At 37.0% G+C, this 15,994-nt stretch overlaps 1 protein-coding gene across 1 annotated transcript in view; it reads right to left on the reverse strand.

Moving 5' to 3' along the window:
* IRAG1 (inositol 1,4,5-triphosphate receptor associated 1) overlaps positions 1-15,994 on the reverse strand; it is a 95,502-nt gene that overhangs the window by 10,326 nt on the left and 69,182 nt on the right. Inside the window, exons 15-17 of the mRNA XM_049781001.1 lie at positions 12,766-12,815; positions 12,219-12,326; positions 8,231-8,295 (exon numbers count right to left, since the gene is read on the reverse strand). Of these exons, the coding sequence (XP_049636958.1) occupies positions 8,231-8,295; positions 12,219-12,326; positions 12,766-12,815 (223 nt within the window). The remainder of the gene's footprint in view (positions 1-8,230; positions 8,296-12,218; positions 12,327-12,765; positions 12,816-15,994) is intronic.

Below are 15,994 nucleotides of genomic sequence, written 5' to 3' on the forward strand. Positions count from 1 at the left end.
TGGTGGCAATGTTGCACCAGTGAAGGGGGTTGTTATTATTATGACTGAGACCCAACTACAATAATGTTTATAATTATGGTACTTAATAAAAATATCATTTAAAATAAAATAAAACCAGAAACTGAAACTGAAAAAAAAGGAGAAAAAATACAAAAAACCCACTAAGATTGTGTGGTGAGGAAATGTCTATGAGGTGGTTCATTGAGGCACAAACCTGAAGGCCAAGAAGTTAGTCAAATCTGCAGCATGGAAAAAATGCTCTTAGTGGGGAATTCAGGTTATATGAAGACTGAGATAGAAACCATGTGGAAAAGTTTGAGGACCTGAAAATGGGTAATGACAGAAATGAATTTTGAGCAAGATTTAAGTTCTGGAACTGTGAGGTATCCAAGTGGAGGTGTCAACTCCATAGCTGGGTCTAGCTAAATGGGTGAGAAAAGAATTTAGGCTATATAAATTCATTTAACAAGATAAAAATACAGATACTTAAAGCCAGAGAACATGGATAAGATTTCCTAGGGGGTATTATTACCTTGGAGGGGATAATAATAGAAAGGATGAAAAGAGGACTAAGATTAGAAAAGCAGATCTACCCTAAAACTGAATAGAGAAAATGGAGTCTATCAGAGACTGATAATTAACAGCCAGAGAGGGAAAAGGAAACACAGGAGAGTTTGGACTCCTAGGAACCAAGCAAGAACCAAGGTGATAATGTCCTCACATAATTGGAGTCTGAGTCAGATAAGAAAGTACCTGCTAGATATGATAATATGAATATCAAGGTGAGTATTGATGAAATGGTGAGAACAAAGTCATTTGGGATGAGAGGTGAAAATTGGAAATGCTAAGATACACTTATTTGACTAGAAAGAAGAATAACAGTGTGTTGGGGCAAGCATGGCAGAATTGGGTCAATGGGTGAAAATGCATTCTGTTTTGTATTCTGTTTTGTAAGCCCAGCAGTGCTCTGTGCTTACTCCTGGCTTTTTACTCAGGGACCATTCTTGGTGGTGATTAGGAGATTAGGATGAAACATATGCAGTGCAAGAGGGTTGAACTAAAGTTGGGCAGATGCAAGACAAGAGCCTGAATACCTGACCTATCTCTAAGATATGAGTAGAAAGGAATCTGAGAGAGGGATGAGTGATAGATTAACCAAAGGAACAAGTTTTTTTTTAAAGGGACGGGGGGGGGGGGGGTATGGAGCAATACTACAGTGGGAAGAGAGCTTGCCTTGCACACAGCTTTGCCATTTTGATCCCCGGGGGCATGTGGGGACATGTCTCCCAAAAGAGTTCAGAAGGAAATACTTCTTGATAATAACAAAGGGAATGAGATGGAGATAAAGGGTAGGGAATCTGGTGAAAGATGAGGAGGGGTGTTCCATCTAATAGCTGTTTTCTCTTCAAAGTGGAAGATGAAGTTACCTACTGAGAGATAGAATTAGAAAGGTTTAAGGGTAGAGACATGTGATATTGTGGAAACAATAAGAATAAAAATTAATGTAGGCATCTGTGAGGGTAAAAAGGACCATAGAAATAATAACAAGCCAAAACTAAAATGGTAATAGAGAGAAAGAAAAAAAGAAAGAAAGGAAAAAAGGAAGGGAGGAAGAGAAGAAGGTAGGGAAGGAAGGAAGGAAGGAAGGAGGGAGGGAGGGAGGAGGGAGGGAGTAAGGAGGGAGGGAGGGAGTGAAGAAGGAAGGAAGGAGGGAGTGAGGAGGGAGGGAGGGAGTAAGGAGGGAGGGAGGGAGTGAAGAAGGAAGGAAGGAGGGAGTGAGGAGGGAGGGAGGGAGTGAAGAAGGAAGGAAGGAGGGAGGAGGGAGGGAGGGAGAGGAAGGGAAGAAGGAAGGGAGGAAGGAAGGAAGGAAGGAAGGAAGGAAGGAAGGAAGGAAGGAAGGAAGGAAGGAAGGAAGGAAGGAAGGAAGGAAGGAGGAGGAAGGAAGGAAGGAATTAAGATACTTGAGTAGTCATTAAAAATAAAACCAAAAACCTAAAGTAGTATTGTTGGGCAGTGCCAGGAACCCATTAGATGTCTAGGTCCATGGGATAAAAGAAAGTATTCTGCTTTTCAGTCAGAGCTTTGTAATAAATCCTACCATACAACTACATGTATCTGGAGTTCAACTGAAGCGGCCTCTCAGAGGTGAGGTAAAATGATGAACACAAAAATTTTGGTCAAAACTTTGAAAGTTCACACTTGCCCCGCAATTGACTTTCTGAGCAAAAGAGTCTTCTATCTTTTCCTCATTCTTGGTATTGGCTTCTATATCTGGACTTTGTTAAATTTACATTTCATTAGGCTGAAAACCAAAACAGAAAAAAATTGCATAACATTGTCTTAATAAGTTTCTCAAGCGAGTATCTATAACTCTAACATATTCATGCTCCTGAAGGTTTTGCTGAACAGAAGCTGATGGCAAACAAAATTTTCATTCTCTATAAGTCATTGCTCTTTACTTTTATTTATTTTTTTGAAAGAGCTTTGAGCCAGGTGTTCCAATCTCACTCCCTCTGTGCTTAGGGTTCATTACTGATTTTGCTGCCAATTAGTCTTATAAAATAAATAGTTTAAATAAATGGTTTGGTAGACACCTATTTTCTGAAAACTAAATTTTAGGGCTGAGTGAATCTATTATCTTCTCAGAGCTGTAAACTTGGTACTGAGATCAACTTGTGCCCAATTTAGGGATGTCTGGTCCAGTCATGGCTCTTGGCATCTATTTTCCATTCAGAATCTTGTGAGAATTCTTTTGGGGATGATTCATTAAAATGAAGCACACATTGTTCTCTGATATCCAGTGGTTCAAAATGTTTTCTTAAGTTCAGCTCTCAGTGATTTAAAAGGATACTAAGTAAAAGTATGCTATTTGACAGGAAGGTCTGTTTTAGAATCCATTTTTTCCAAGTAGTAAACAGTATTTTTAAGTGAATATTTTTTTAAATTTATTTAAACACCTTAATTACATACATGATTGTGTTTGGGTTTCAGTCATGTAAAGAATACCACCCATCACCAGTGCAACATTCCCATCACCAATGTCCCAAGTCTCCCTTCGCCCCACCCGACCCCCGCCTGTACTCTAGACAGGCTCTCCATTTTCCTCATACATTCTCATTATTAGGACAGTTCAAAATGTAGTTATTTCCCTAACTAAACTCATCACTCTTTGTGGTGAGCTTCCTGAGGTGAGCTGGAACTTCCAGCTCTTTTCTCTTTTGTGTCTGAAAATTATTATTACAAGGGTGTCTTTCATTTTTCTTAAAACCCATAGATGAGTGAGACCATTCTGCGTTTTTCTCTCTCTCTCTGACTTATTTCACTCAGCATAATAGATTCCATGTACATCCATGTATAGGAAAATTTCATGACTTCATCTCTCCTGACAGCTGCATAATATTCCATTGTGTATATGTACCACAGTTTCTTTAGCCATTCGTCTGTTGAGACACATGAAAAAATGTTCCACATCACTAATCATCAGGGAGATGCAAATCAAAACAACGATGAGATACCACCTCACACCCCAGAGAATGGCACACATCACAAAGAATGAGAATAAACAGTGTTGGCGGGGATGTGGAGAGAAAGGAACTCTTATCCACTGCTGGTGGGAATGCTGTCTAGTTCAACCTTTATGGAAAGCGATATGGAGATTCCTCCAAAAACTGGAAATCGAGCTCCCATACGATCCAGCTATACCACTCCTAGGAATATACCCTAGGAACACAAAAATACAATACAAAAACCCCTTCCTTACACCTATATTCATTAAGTGAATATTTTTAAGTGGAAGGCCTTCTTTATTCCTTGCAACTCAGGCCCAGTTTTTTCGTTTGTTTTGCTTTTTGGGCCATGCCCTGTGATGCTCAGGGATTACTCTTGGCTATGCACTTAGAAATTGTTCTTGGCTCAGGAGGCCATATGGGACACCGGGGATCAAACCAAGGTCGATCCTGAATCAACCACATGCAAGGCAAAAGCCATACCACTGTGCTATCGCTCCAACCCCAAGGCCCAGATTTTTTGACTCGATTAAAAATGAATTTATTTCAGAATGTTGTCAATAAAGGGAAGTTGCTTTCTGTACATATTTGACATTAATATTTTAGCAATTTACCTTATCTTTTACAAAAGTACAGAAAATAATTTTAGATATAATAGTTAATATTATAATTATAATAATATATAATATAATTATTATGGAAATGATAGTTAATATTCTCTAAATTTTATCACATAAAACCTTCTATGAAACTAACACTAAGCATTATCTACACCCATGACTTTGTTGATCCACCAGTGATTGCTTCATGTATCATCTGCCCCATCCCATCTGCTTTCCACTCCAGCCTAGCAAATCACAACTTCTTTTAGGATAACTTACTATAAAGATCATTCAAAACTAGGATCCCAGGGGGCCGGAGAGATAGCATGAAGGTAAGGCATTTGCCTTGCATGCAGAAGGACTGTGGTTCGAATCCCAGCATCCCATATGGTCCCCCGAGCCTGCCAGGAGTGATTTCTGAGCGTAGAGCCAGGAGTAACCCTTGAGTGCCGCCGGGTGTGACCCAAAACCAAAAACAAAAAAAAATCCCCTCTTCTCATCAGTTATACTAAATTCTCTATTATTTCATTTGGAGTATTTGTTAAAAGGTTAAGATCAAGGTTTTGCTATGTAGTAACTGAAATTGCAAGCAAGTGATTGATTTCTTTGAGCTTCAGTGTCTTCCTTAATAAGATAGGGATATAATATAGACCTATCTCATTGAGTTAAAGAATGAAATGAAATAATTAATGTAAAGTAACTAATCAGAAAAGCTTAGCATATAATAAGTAAGAAATAAATAACAATAGTATTATCATAATTATTATGCCTTGAATAATCCATACTTTCTGATCTCAAAGTTCTGAATGTTTCCATCTTTGAATGTTACTCTCTTTCTACAGCTATCTCCCTCAATGCCTTATTTTTATTAAGGTATAATGATTTTTTAACTCAACTAATGATAGAGTTCCAGGCATACATCTTCCACCAAAGTTCCAGCCTTCCTCCACCAATATTTTAAGATCCCCTCCTTCTCACTTCCTAAGTAATATCCCTCTGCTCCAGCTCAGTTTTGTACCAGTTGTATCTGTTCCTCTCTTTTTGGCTGAATTTACTCTACATGATAATTTCTAGATCCATCTGAGTTTCTGCAGATATCTTTGAATATTTCCAATAGGGATCACACATTAGTTGCATAATGTGTTATTGAGACCTTTCTGGAAGCCCATAAAAGTGAGCTGTTGATACCTTCCTAGAGCTTCTGTCTTGTCTTGCCTCAGTTTTCACTCTCACCTTAAAGTCTCTATCTATTCTATTGAAGCTTCTTAATTCCTTGGGATTTTGTTATCTCCATTTATCTTCTTTCATTGCTGCCATCAATACAGGGTTACTGTTTACTCTTCCACACTTTGTGCCTCACTTTCTCCTACAAAGTATAAATCAGGTTCTTGATAACTCCCATTGCTTCAGAGAGACACTTTCAAGTGGACTGAGCACAAATGTTACAAAGTTCAGGTTCTGCTCAATTGGGAGTGTTTTGGTAGAAAGGAGACCTAGATCTCCTGCAATGACTTGTCATATTAAATAACAGTGCGGGATGAGTCTTATAAATGGCCCCAAAGGTGAAGAGAGTGTGTTCTCAAAGGCAGAGTCCAAAGGGATAAGTTTAATGCACTTTTCTTTTCTTTTTCTTTATGCACTTTTCACTCAGAGTATCAAGCATGATATCTGGAAGCAAGAATATCTGGAATGGTACAGGTACTATTGGCTAGACACTGTGACCTGAGAGATTTGAGATTCTATAATCAAAACTACTTCCACAGAATTGTTAGTTTGTCAGTCCTTGACAATTTTCTTACAGTTATCAGGAAAATAAAGAAACAAAGGCATAAAAATAGGTCTACAAACAGGAAGGATTTGGAAGCCTCGGTGATGTGAGTTTTCACAGCAAGATTGTTGGGTAAATGTCAAGACAAATGGCATAGAACAGTGAAAAAAATAGGCTGAGTAAGATAGCTTTGGAAGTTATCTATTTTAAATCCGTAATACAGACATTTTCTGGCCAGGTCAAGGAAAATGATTCTAATAGCAATGAAAAATGGAAGAATAAGGCTATATCAAGGCAAGAAAGAATGAAGAATGAGGTGTATGCTTTACCGAGTGAGGAAAGACACAAGAGAAGTTTTGAGAGGTGGCAGCTGTGATCCAGATGCCTTAGAGCAAACAAATGAAAGAATTTTAAAACTAAGGTATAAACTCCTTCAAGTGTGTAGAAACAGCTTGACTTGCTCTGAATTAGGATGAAAAGAATTTCAAATTGTCTACATGCTTAAGAAATCTAGGTTATGAGTGGGGCCAGGAAGATTGCCCAAGAGCATGGAGCACATGCTGTGCATGTGGCAGGCTTGTATTTGATCCCTGGTACCACATTACTTCCTGAGCACTGACTTAGGAGGAGCCCTCAAGCATTGCCAAAATATGGCACTCAAAGCAAAAGCAAAAAGCAAAACTAAGAAACAACATTATTATTTGTTCAGAATTAATTATTTTGTTTCAAGGGAAACTGACCTCTCTACCCATCCCATGTTTAAGCCCATGAGGACAATCCTATTTACAAGTCTGTAAGAAATTTGCCAGTAAAATATGAAGTAAGTAGGAGAAAACTTTTCTGAGTTTACTCCTATGAAAGAAGTACATGAGAAATAGTCATTTTCTTGAGACCTGACTAAGGCAATTGCAACTGAATGGGTCTTCTGGAAACATAACGAAAGACGATATCTCAGGCTCCATCCGAATTTCAGCACAAGGGCCAAGACCACTAACCACAGAAGACAGATTAAAATGACATCGAGGAAACAGAACTTCTAAAATCACAAAGAAAGTCTTCATTATAAGTTCCACTCCTTGACCTGTGCACAGACTGAGACATCTAGATTTATAGGTCTGGTTTTATCATCTAGATCGGAGCAGAAGTCCTTCATATGCCACAAAAACACCAAGGGGAGAATAAATGAACGTAAAAGGAGTCTATAGATAATCCCATGATAATATATTCCAAGGGTAGAGAAACCCTGTATCTCTTAGACCAAGGGGATTCCCGTACACTAAATAATTCTTTTTCTTTTTTTATCTAGCTTTTGCTGATTTCTTTGTTTTGGGGTGGATATTGAAGTAGTTGTCCATTTTTTATTTATATATTTACTTTTTCTTTCTTCTTTTCTTCCTTTATGTGCCTTGTCATATTTCCTATCTCACGACCATGGCAACTATGTGGTGCATATTTTTATTGCTGCAGTGCTCACTGGATATCTTATTTGATTCCTCTTTTTGAACTGTTGTGGTGTTTCACTTTTTTTTTTCCCCTTCGTCCCTCAAACCAAGGATGAGAGCCTCTAGAATGACTCTGCTCATAGTCGGCATAGTGGATTTTTAGCCCATTATATTACTTTTCTCTTCCTCAAACAAAACCCCATAACTTGAACTTTCTAGTCCCACCTCCCAATTAGAGAGGGCAGTAATGGAGGCACCAAGACCAAACAGCTATAAGACCACTAAGTAATAAACTAGACATAGAAGGGACCATGCATTCTAGCAGCCCCTGGGGGGAAGAGTGGAGGATATGGGAGGCAGGATGGGAGCGGATGTGGGAGGACAATTCGGTGGTGGGAATTCCCCTGACTCAATGTAAATATGTACCTGGAATATTACTGTGAACGATATGTAAGCCACTATAATTAAAATAAAAATTATATTAAAAAAAGAAATAGTCATTTTCTTGACCTGACTATTATTATGTCTGGATGGAATACCTGGAACTCAACAAAATGTTTTCTTATAAGTCTTTTGGGGAAGTCAGCACAAAAATTGGACAGAAATAAGAGTGAGAATGGAAATAGGGGGTCTTATTATACCATATCTGGAGAAGCCTTACCTCTAACTATTGGAGTGCTTTTGAGTTGGGGAGTTCTTGTCCAAAGTATCAACTGAGAAGGGACTCTTAGATGGAGACACACTCAGACACAGCATCTTTCTGATTATAAATTTTGCAAGCTAGATCCAAAATTTCTGTAAGTCTCAGAGTAATAGTTGATATTCTTATCATCAAATATATAGTATGAGTATGGGAGGAATGTTGGTGGGGAAAGTCCACAGAGATACCCAAAGAAAAAAATTGAAACTTACTTTTCCAAAAGTGCGGGCAGTGCTGAGGTAACAGGTAGGTTGCTTTTCCCATTTGGTGATTCTGACTAAATGGAAAATAGAAAAGAGAGAATTGAGGATCCACTATGAAAGGAAGAAGCCAGAATTGCTAGAGCTCTGATGGTGTTGGGGAGAAACTGCCTGTGCTCCTCTTCTTTCCCTCTCTTGCCCATGTATTCTCAGCCAATTTCTCCAGCCTTTCCCATTCTTCTTTCTTTTTGGGTCACACCCAACTTGTACCTTTTCCTTCTCTTCTTCCAAGTTTCTTTGAACAAAAAGACTTTGTATTGTGAGATTCCATCCTAGAAGGTTGCCAACACCTTTTCTCTGTTCCCTTTTTATTTCAACCAACAATAGTCCTGCCATAAATCCTTGAAATGAATTAATGCAAACCTACCATTTTACTAGATATATAAATCCAAACATAGATGGCTGTTATTACTAGAAATTAAAGCCAGCAATATTTTCTTTATAATAAATTCACAAGGTTTATCTTGTGGTTTTGCTGTGAAGTATTTGGATTAAGCAATGGTTCTCAACTCTGGCTGAGTGTTAAAATTAAACAAGAGAGATTTCTTTTGTAGAAGCGAGGAATAATACTAGAGATTGAACCCAGGGACTCACCTCTACAAGGCAAATGTTCTACCACTGAGCTATATCCCCAACCACTGGGGGAGATTTCTTTTCAAAGCACTGATACAAGGTTTGGGGGAAGTAATTCAGTGGTCAAGTAAATTCATTTAATGTTTAAAACCCTGGGGCCATCTGTGGCATACAAATAAACAAAGGAATAAATAATAGATATACTCTATAATCTTGGTGGTAAAGTCTGGTTGTAGAATGTTTTACAAGTGCTCTGTGTGATTTTAATATATATATATATATATATATATATATATAAATTAATATATACCCAGTTTCCAAGCTCTACTCAAAAGAAGTATGTTTTTGTATCCATATGTATGTATTTAATATTATATTGGATGGTTAAAACACACTAGCTTTACTAAATCCTTTAAAAGTCTTTTTTTCAGGCTATTTTGTTTAACTGAGTAATTTGAGAGTTTACATAGATTTTGTTAAATTGAAATGTTCAGTTAAAGTAGAATAAAAGTAGATCTTAAGTGTACAAGTGGGGAACAGTCCCACTAGCATTGGGGGGGGGGGTAAAGAGGGGAGATGAGGGATGCATGCTGGGAACAGAGGGGGAGGGAGGACAATACTGGTGGTGGAAATGCCCATCATTCATTGTCACTATCTGCCTTAAATATTACTATGAAAGATTTGTAATTCATTTTTACCACAATGAAAATTTAAAAAGGGGGGGAATGGCAGAGCCATGGCACTAGAGGTAAGGTGTCTGCCTTGCAAACACTAGCCTAGGACGATCCCCTGGCGTCCCATATAGTCCCTCCAAGCCAGGGGCGATTTCTGAGCGCCTAGCCAGGAGTAACCCCTGAGTGTCAATGGGTGTGGCCCAAAAACAAACAAACAAAAGTAGAGATTAAGGGTCAGAGCAATCATACAATAGGTAGGGCACTTGCTTTTTATGTGGCCAGTTGAGTTTGACACTTGGTATCCCATATGGTCCTCCTACCTTGCCAGGAGTGATTCCTGAATGCAGAGTCAGGAATAATTTTTGTGTACATTCAGGTGTGGCTCAAACACTGGTGGTATGTGTGTGAGTGGGGGAGATGCAGGCAAGCAAGAGTAGAGCTTAAAGTTACTTTTCCTTTTGCTTACACAATTAGATTGCTTTCTTACTGAGCAATGCTACTTAGGGATTAAGAATAAAAAGAAACAATTTAGTAGAAGAGTTTTAGATAGGATTAATGAGATTCACTAAGGCCTTGCATATGAAATGTATTTTCTAATAACGGAACTATATTTGCTAAAGATGTTTTGAAAAGCATCTTCTGAATTAGTAACACAGGGTTAGCATACAACATACGCTATTCATAATATATTTTTGGTGAGGGGTTTGGGCCACACCTCATTGGTGCTCAGGGGTTACTGCTGGGTATGTTCTGTGGACTATATGGGGTGCCAGGAAATGAACCAAGATCAGCCATATGCAAGAAAATCACACTACTCATTGTATCATCACTCCAGCCCTTAGAAATATATTCCTATCATAGTATTATAGTCGGAAATCAAGAAGAAATTTAAACTATCTGTGTGGCTTTACCATACCCAGAGATATTTGTCATTAATAGTTTTACATGCATTCTTTTAGAATTTTTCTACATATAGAAAAATATAAATGTTGTACACAGAATTATATAGACTATATAATTAATATACTGTTTTAAATTTATTTTATTATAACAAATTATAGTCTTTATGTTAATTAATATAGATTCATGTTCTAATTTTGTTTTTTTTGTTTGGGAACATACCAACTGGTATTCAGGGTCACACCAGTCAGAGCTCAGGAGACATGCAATTTTAGGTTTCAAACCAGGGTTAGTGCCACAGCTACCTGCTAGGAAAGCACCTTAACCTTCACACTATCTCCCTGGTTTCTCTAATTATTTTTATTAACTACATATAAACCTCATAAAGCAAATCCCTTATTTATTAAATCTATCTCTTAAGTTGAAGTTCTAAAATTTTCTAATTTTCCATTGTTATTGTTATTGTTATAATATAGTGAATTGAGGTAGAAGAACATTGGATTTAAGAATTTAATCTTGGCTTTCTGCATTGCCCTTTAATTGTGAGTTGAAATTAGATGCTGCCCCGCATCATCCTGACTTCAATGTAGGATATACAGATTCCAGGATCTTCAGTATAGAAACATGATACCAACAACAGAGACTGTGAAAAATATAACTATATGGGCACTACAGACAATGACCGGGATTGGACAAACTAGTTTGCCTGGAGCCTAGAAATGGTCTTATGTCAGGAAACTTCATGGGTAGGGTCTCTGTGTACTTAGGCCAAAGTTTTTCCTTTCCATGACCCCCATACTTTGGTGGGCCCATGCAAATAATAATTGCCACTCTAACATTGTTTTTACAGTGCTCCTTTGACTCTAAGCCTTTAAGAAACCACTAGTAAAAATATCTGGAACTGCATATATGCTTTTAGTTACACTAGCATTCTGGGGGATAAAGGAGGGAGATAAGGGATAAATGCTTGGGAACAGGGATGAAGGGAGGACAACACTGGTGGTGGAAAGGCCCTCATTTATTGTCACTGTGTACCTTAAATATCACTGTGTAAGATTTGTGAGAAAAAAATAAATTAAAAATGCCTCTAATAATGTAAACCATTACGATCAAAAAATTGTGTTTTAATCAGAAATGTTCTTTGACTTACATATATTATTATATTATATTAATTATATTATATGTTATGTTGTTACTATATTATGTTATGTTAGTTCACCTCAATATGTCAATCGATTTTGTCTCTTGAATAAATTCTTACAATAAAAAATTAAAAAAAAAAGAATTTAATCTCTATGGATCAGTAGATAACTTCAAGAACAGGAGTGTGTGCTTTACAGTTTGGAGCCCTGGGTTAGATCCTTAATACCATATGGTCCCCCAAGGGCTACTATGTATACCCCCCAAACAGTTTAAACTCTAAAATCAGACTTCCTAGGGTTCAAAAAATCAACATTTTCACTTTTAATATGCTACCATCAGCTATTTAAATTGCAGAGTTGAAAAAAACATATCTATCTTCTAGTATAGTGGTTTAAGAAAAAAATATATTTATTTGCAAGGAAGAGTGAATCCTCAGAATCTTGTTCAAGATACTCACTTTCCTTATAGCAATGGAACTTTCTATATTGAGAACTTTTGAGTGCATGGTCCAGAAGCTAAGACAGAAATTTATTTAAAAAAATTGTTTTTCTTTTTGTTGTTAACCTTTTTCCCATCTTGTCTGCCCATATAGTAGAGAGCCTGAGTGAGAGGGTATGAATAGTGCTGAGATGGAAACTTAATCTACTTACCAGGGATGGTAAGGAAGGGATGGGGGATGCACTAGGAGATTGGCCTGGAAGGTTCAGAGCATTGAACTTGGGAACCACAGCAACACTGACTCTTCGGCGAGGCATATTCTGTAAGAAAAGAAGTAGACCCATCATTACAAGGAATCAGTATTTGCAGTTTAGAAAGACATGGAAAAGGCCTGCTAGTTCCTAATGTTATACCGTCCCTTGGATGTTAGGTTTTGGAGTGGTGATGATTTGACCTCCTTAGATCTTGAAGATATGGTACAGAAATGTCTCCAGGCTCTAGGCAACACCCGAAAAGTATATGAAAGTTAGGGCAATACTAAGGATTTTGCATCATTTCAAATTCATTTAAAGATGATATAGTCAGGGAAACCATGAGCAAGTAGAGTTACAGGATGAACTAACAAGGTTCTACTGCACTAGAGATTGTCCACTGGTTCTTTGATAGCTACAGATTAAAGAATAAATTATTTCCTGGGTGACCAAGGAGACTTCTGACACACTCCTCTGAAAAAATCAGATATTACTTGACCATACATACCTTTCCCAGAGTGAGGGACATGGATCGTGCTGTGCGTGGGACCCCATCTTCTGCAGTAGAGAAAACAGAAAAGAGAACTCTGGTAAAATTTCAGATTAGACTCCAGCAGGAAACAGACAATGCAAAGGTATCTATAGTATTCAGTGGTCCTCAAACTTTTTAAACAGTTCACTGTCCCTTAGACCGTTAGACTATAGTAAAAACAAAAACTATGAACACATTCCTATGCGCACTCCATATATCTTATCTTAAAATGAGGGAACAAATACAATATGTGGCCCGTGGGCCATAGTTTGAAGACTATTTGCCCTCAAGAGGTATAAACCCAGATGTTCCAAGTGACTCCTTTGACACTTCACCCTCTGGTACAATCATTTGCAGAGATGGACCTTTATCTTTTCCCCAACTTCCTTGCAAACTCTGATCTCTACCAGAGACTGCTCACATTTCTGGGTAACACATCCTAGATAGAATATAAAAATTACTCATAGCAATACTAAGGCTTATTGCACCATTTCTTGCTGAATTGAGGGATGTAGAGTCCAAAAAATGATGAGCCAGAAAGGTGCAATGCCAGCAAAAATGAAAACTTGCTGACAATAATTTAGTATGTCACCTACAAACTTGGAACAAAGAAAATAAGAATTTTCTTCTCTTTAGTACACAGCTTAAATGATATAATTCTTATAAAAATACTTGGTACCATATCTGGATAATACTGCCACCAGGGAGAATTGCTAACTTCATATTTGGAAACTCAATTTAGTTTGATTCAGTTTGGTAATATCCTCTAGCCTGCCTGTCTGCCTCTCATATGCATTTATATATCTAATTGCATATGTCACTAATATCTCATTTGATGACAATGATATAACAAAGTTATCTATTAAGAAGTTTAAGTTTTTTATATTTCATATTTATTGTTACCATCTTATTTTGCACTTTGAATTTTATCTGGTTTTATTAATTTTCTCTAAACAGTTTAGAAATTACAATTTTAGTTGTAATCTTTCATGTACATTTTAACATACCTTTACATTTAAAATCAATGATTTATTTCCATTCTTTTTTGAATAGGCCTTAAATAAAAAGTCCCTCAAAACTTATACATAAGTATGTATGTGTGTATATATATATATATATATATATATATATATATATATAATTATTTTGGTTTTTGGGCCACACCCGGCGGTGTTCAGGGGTTACTCTTGGCTCTCTGCTCAAAAATCACTCCTGGCAGGCACGGGGGACCATATGGGACACCGGGATTCGAACCAACCACCTTTGGTCCTGGATCAGCTGCTTGCAAGGCAAATGACATACTGCTGTGCTATCTCTCTAGCCCCAAAACTTATATTTTTAGTATTTTTATCTTATTTTATTTTTGTAATTCCAAAGTAGTCATAATTATTGTGTTATAGTAAATACTTATTTAGACTTATTTGCATTTATATATAATTCTCATTTAATTTAAGATCCATGATTTACAAAGTTATTGATAGTTGAGTCTTTTAGTTGTTGTTGTTGTTGTTGTTCTTGGATCACACCTGGCATCGCTCAGGGGTTACTCCTGGCTCTACACTCAGAAATCGCTCCTGGCAGATTCGGGGGACTATATGCGATGCTGGGATCTGAACCACCGACCTTCTGCATGCAAGGCAAATGCCTTACCTCCATACTATCTCTCCAGCCCAGATAGTTGAGTCTTAAGCATACACTATTCCAACTCCAGTCTCACCAGTGTCAACTTCCCTCCAACCTATTCTCATGCTCCCTTCAGCCCCTCCCCTATCTCCCACCTATACCTGCCACTTTGACAAGCACATTTCAAAGTTTGATTGGTTGTAGTTTAGATTTCACATTTACAGTGTTATTGAATCTGTGCTTTGGATATATAATTATACCATTCTCCCACACCACAAGTATAACCTTGCCCCTGCTCCTCCATTACTTCCCCTTCTCATGTTCTTCCTTTCCCACTCAATTTTTAAATTCTTTGTCATTTATTTGTCCTTTATTTCATTGTCCTTTATTCTTTGTCCTCTTTATTTTGGGGAGTCAAGGGTGATCTAGGCATCCCCGCTTCACTATATTACATTTCTTTGTCCATTTATTCTATGTTACAGGTTAGTGAGATTATCTTGTGTTTGTGTTTGTCCTTCTGATATATGTCTTATATTTATTTTTAATCATCACTTCTTACATTCTAGTCTTTTCTTTAATTTCAGTTTTCCCCCTAAGTACATATTTTAGGTGTTATTTTGGTGAAGGTCTGTGTCTGTTATCTTAAAATGTCTATATTCTCCTCACTTATATGATAGTTTAATTGTTAATATCTCTAGGACAATGGTTATTATTTTCTCAGCACTATGTAAAGGTTGTTCCACTGTCTTCTGGTTCTATTATTGTTACTGAGAACTGAAATTTCTTTAACTTACAATACATGATTTTCTCTGGTTATTTTTAAGATTTTTCACTTTGTAGCCTGCAGTTTTTCTTTGATGTGTTTTTATTTTTCCTGCTTGAAATTTATTGTACTTTATGAACTCAATGATTCATGTCTTAAGTTCTAAGAAATTTTCAGATTCTGAAAAAGTCCTTTGAATATTTCTACCATTCTTCAATATAAATCTCTAATTCATTTTTGGAGCTTTTGCATATTTACTTCAGATCCCTTACATAATAGCATTTTTTAATGCTATTATCAATCAATTTTTATTCACACTGAATTTCTGGATAATTTCTTCAAATCTTTCTTCTGGATGACTAAATATTTCCTCAGTTGTCTCTAGTATGATTTAAAAGTTGTGAATATCAGAATAAGCTGTGTTTTTCACTAATAATAAATATTCTTAAACTTTTAGTGAATTAAGCCAAAAAATTTATTTCTTCTTATTCTACAAATTTATTTGCTTCTGCATTGGTGGCGAACTACATTTTGCATTTCCTCACACAGGATGTTGGCTAATGGGGCTTTTCCTATTCTGGAGCAACATCAGGATAAAGAAATATTGGGTACATTTTACACACATTTTGTAAGGGCTCCAGCTCAGAGAACACCTGTTGTTCTCATGGTTTATTTTCCAAGTTGCATGTCCTCATATAACTTCAAGAAGATGGAAGTTAGCACAAGTACATGGACAGATGCCCATAGAGGTATAGTGAAGAAGAATTCAGGGACCTCAAACTCAATTAACTTGGGGGCCGCAGGAGGCAAAGTCAGGGT

This window comes from Suncus etruscus, chromosome 9 (assembly GCF_024139225.1).
Source record: "Suncus etruscus isolate mSunEtr1 chromosome 9, mSunEtr1.pri.cur, whole genome shotgun sequence".
Lineage (NCBI taxonomy): Eukaryota > Metazoa > Chordata > Mammalia > Eulipotyphla > Soricidae > Suncus > Suncus etruscus.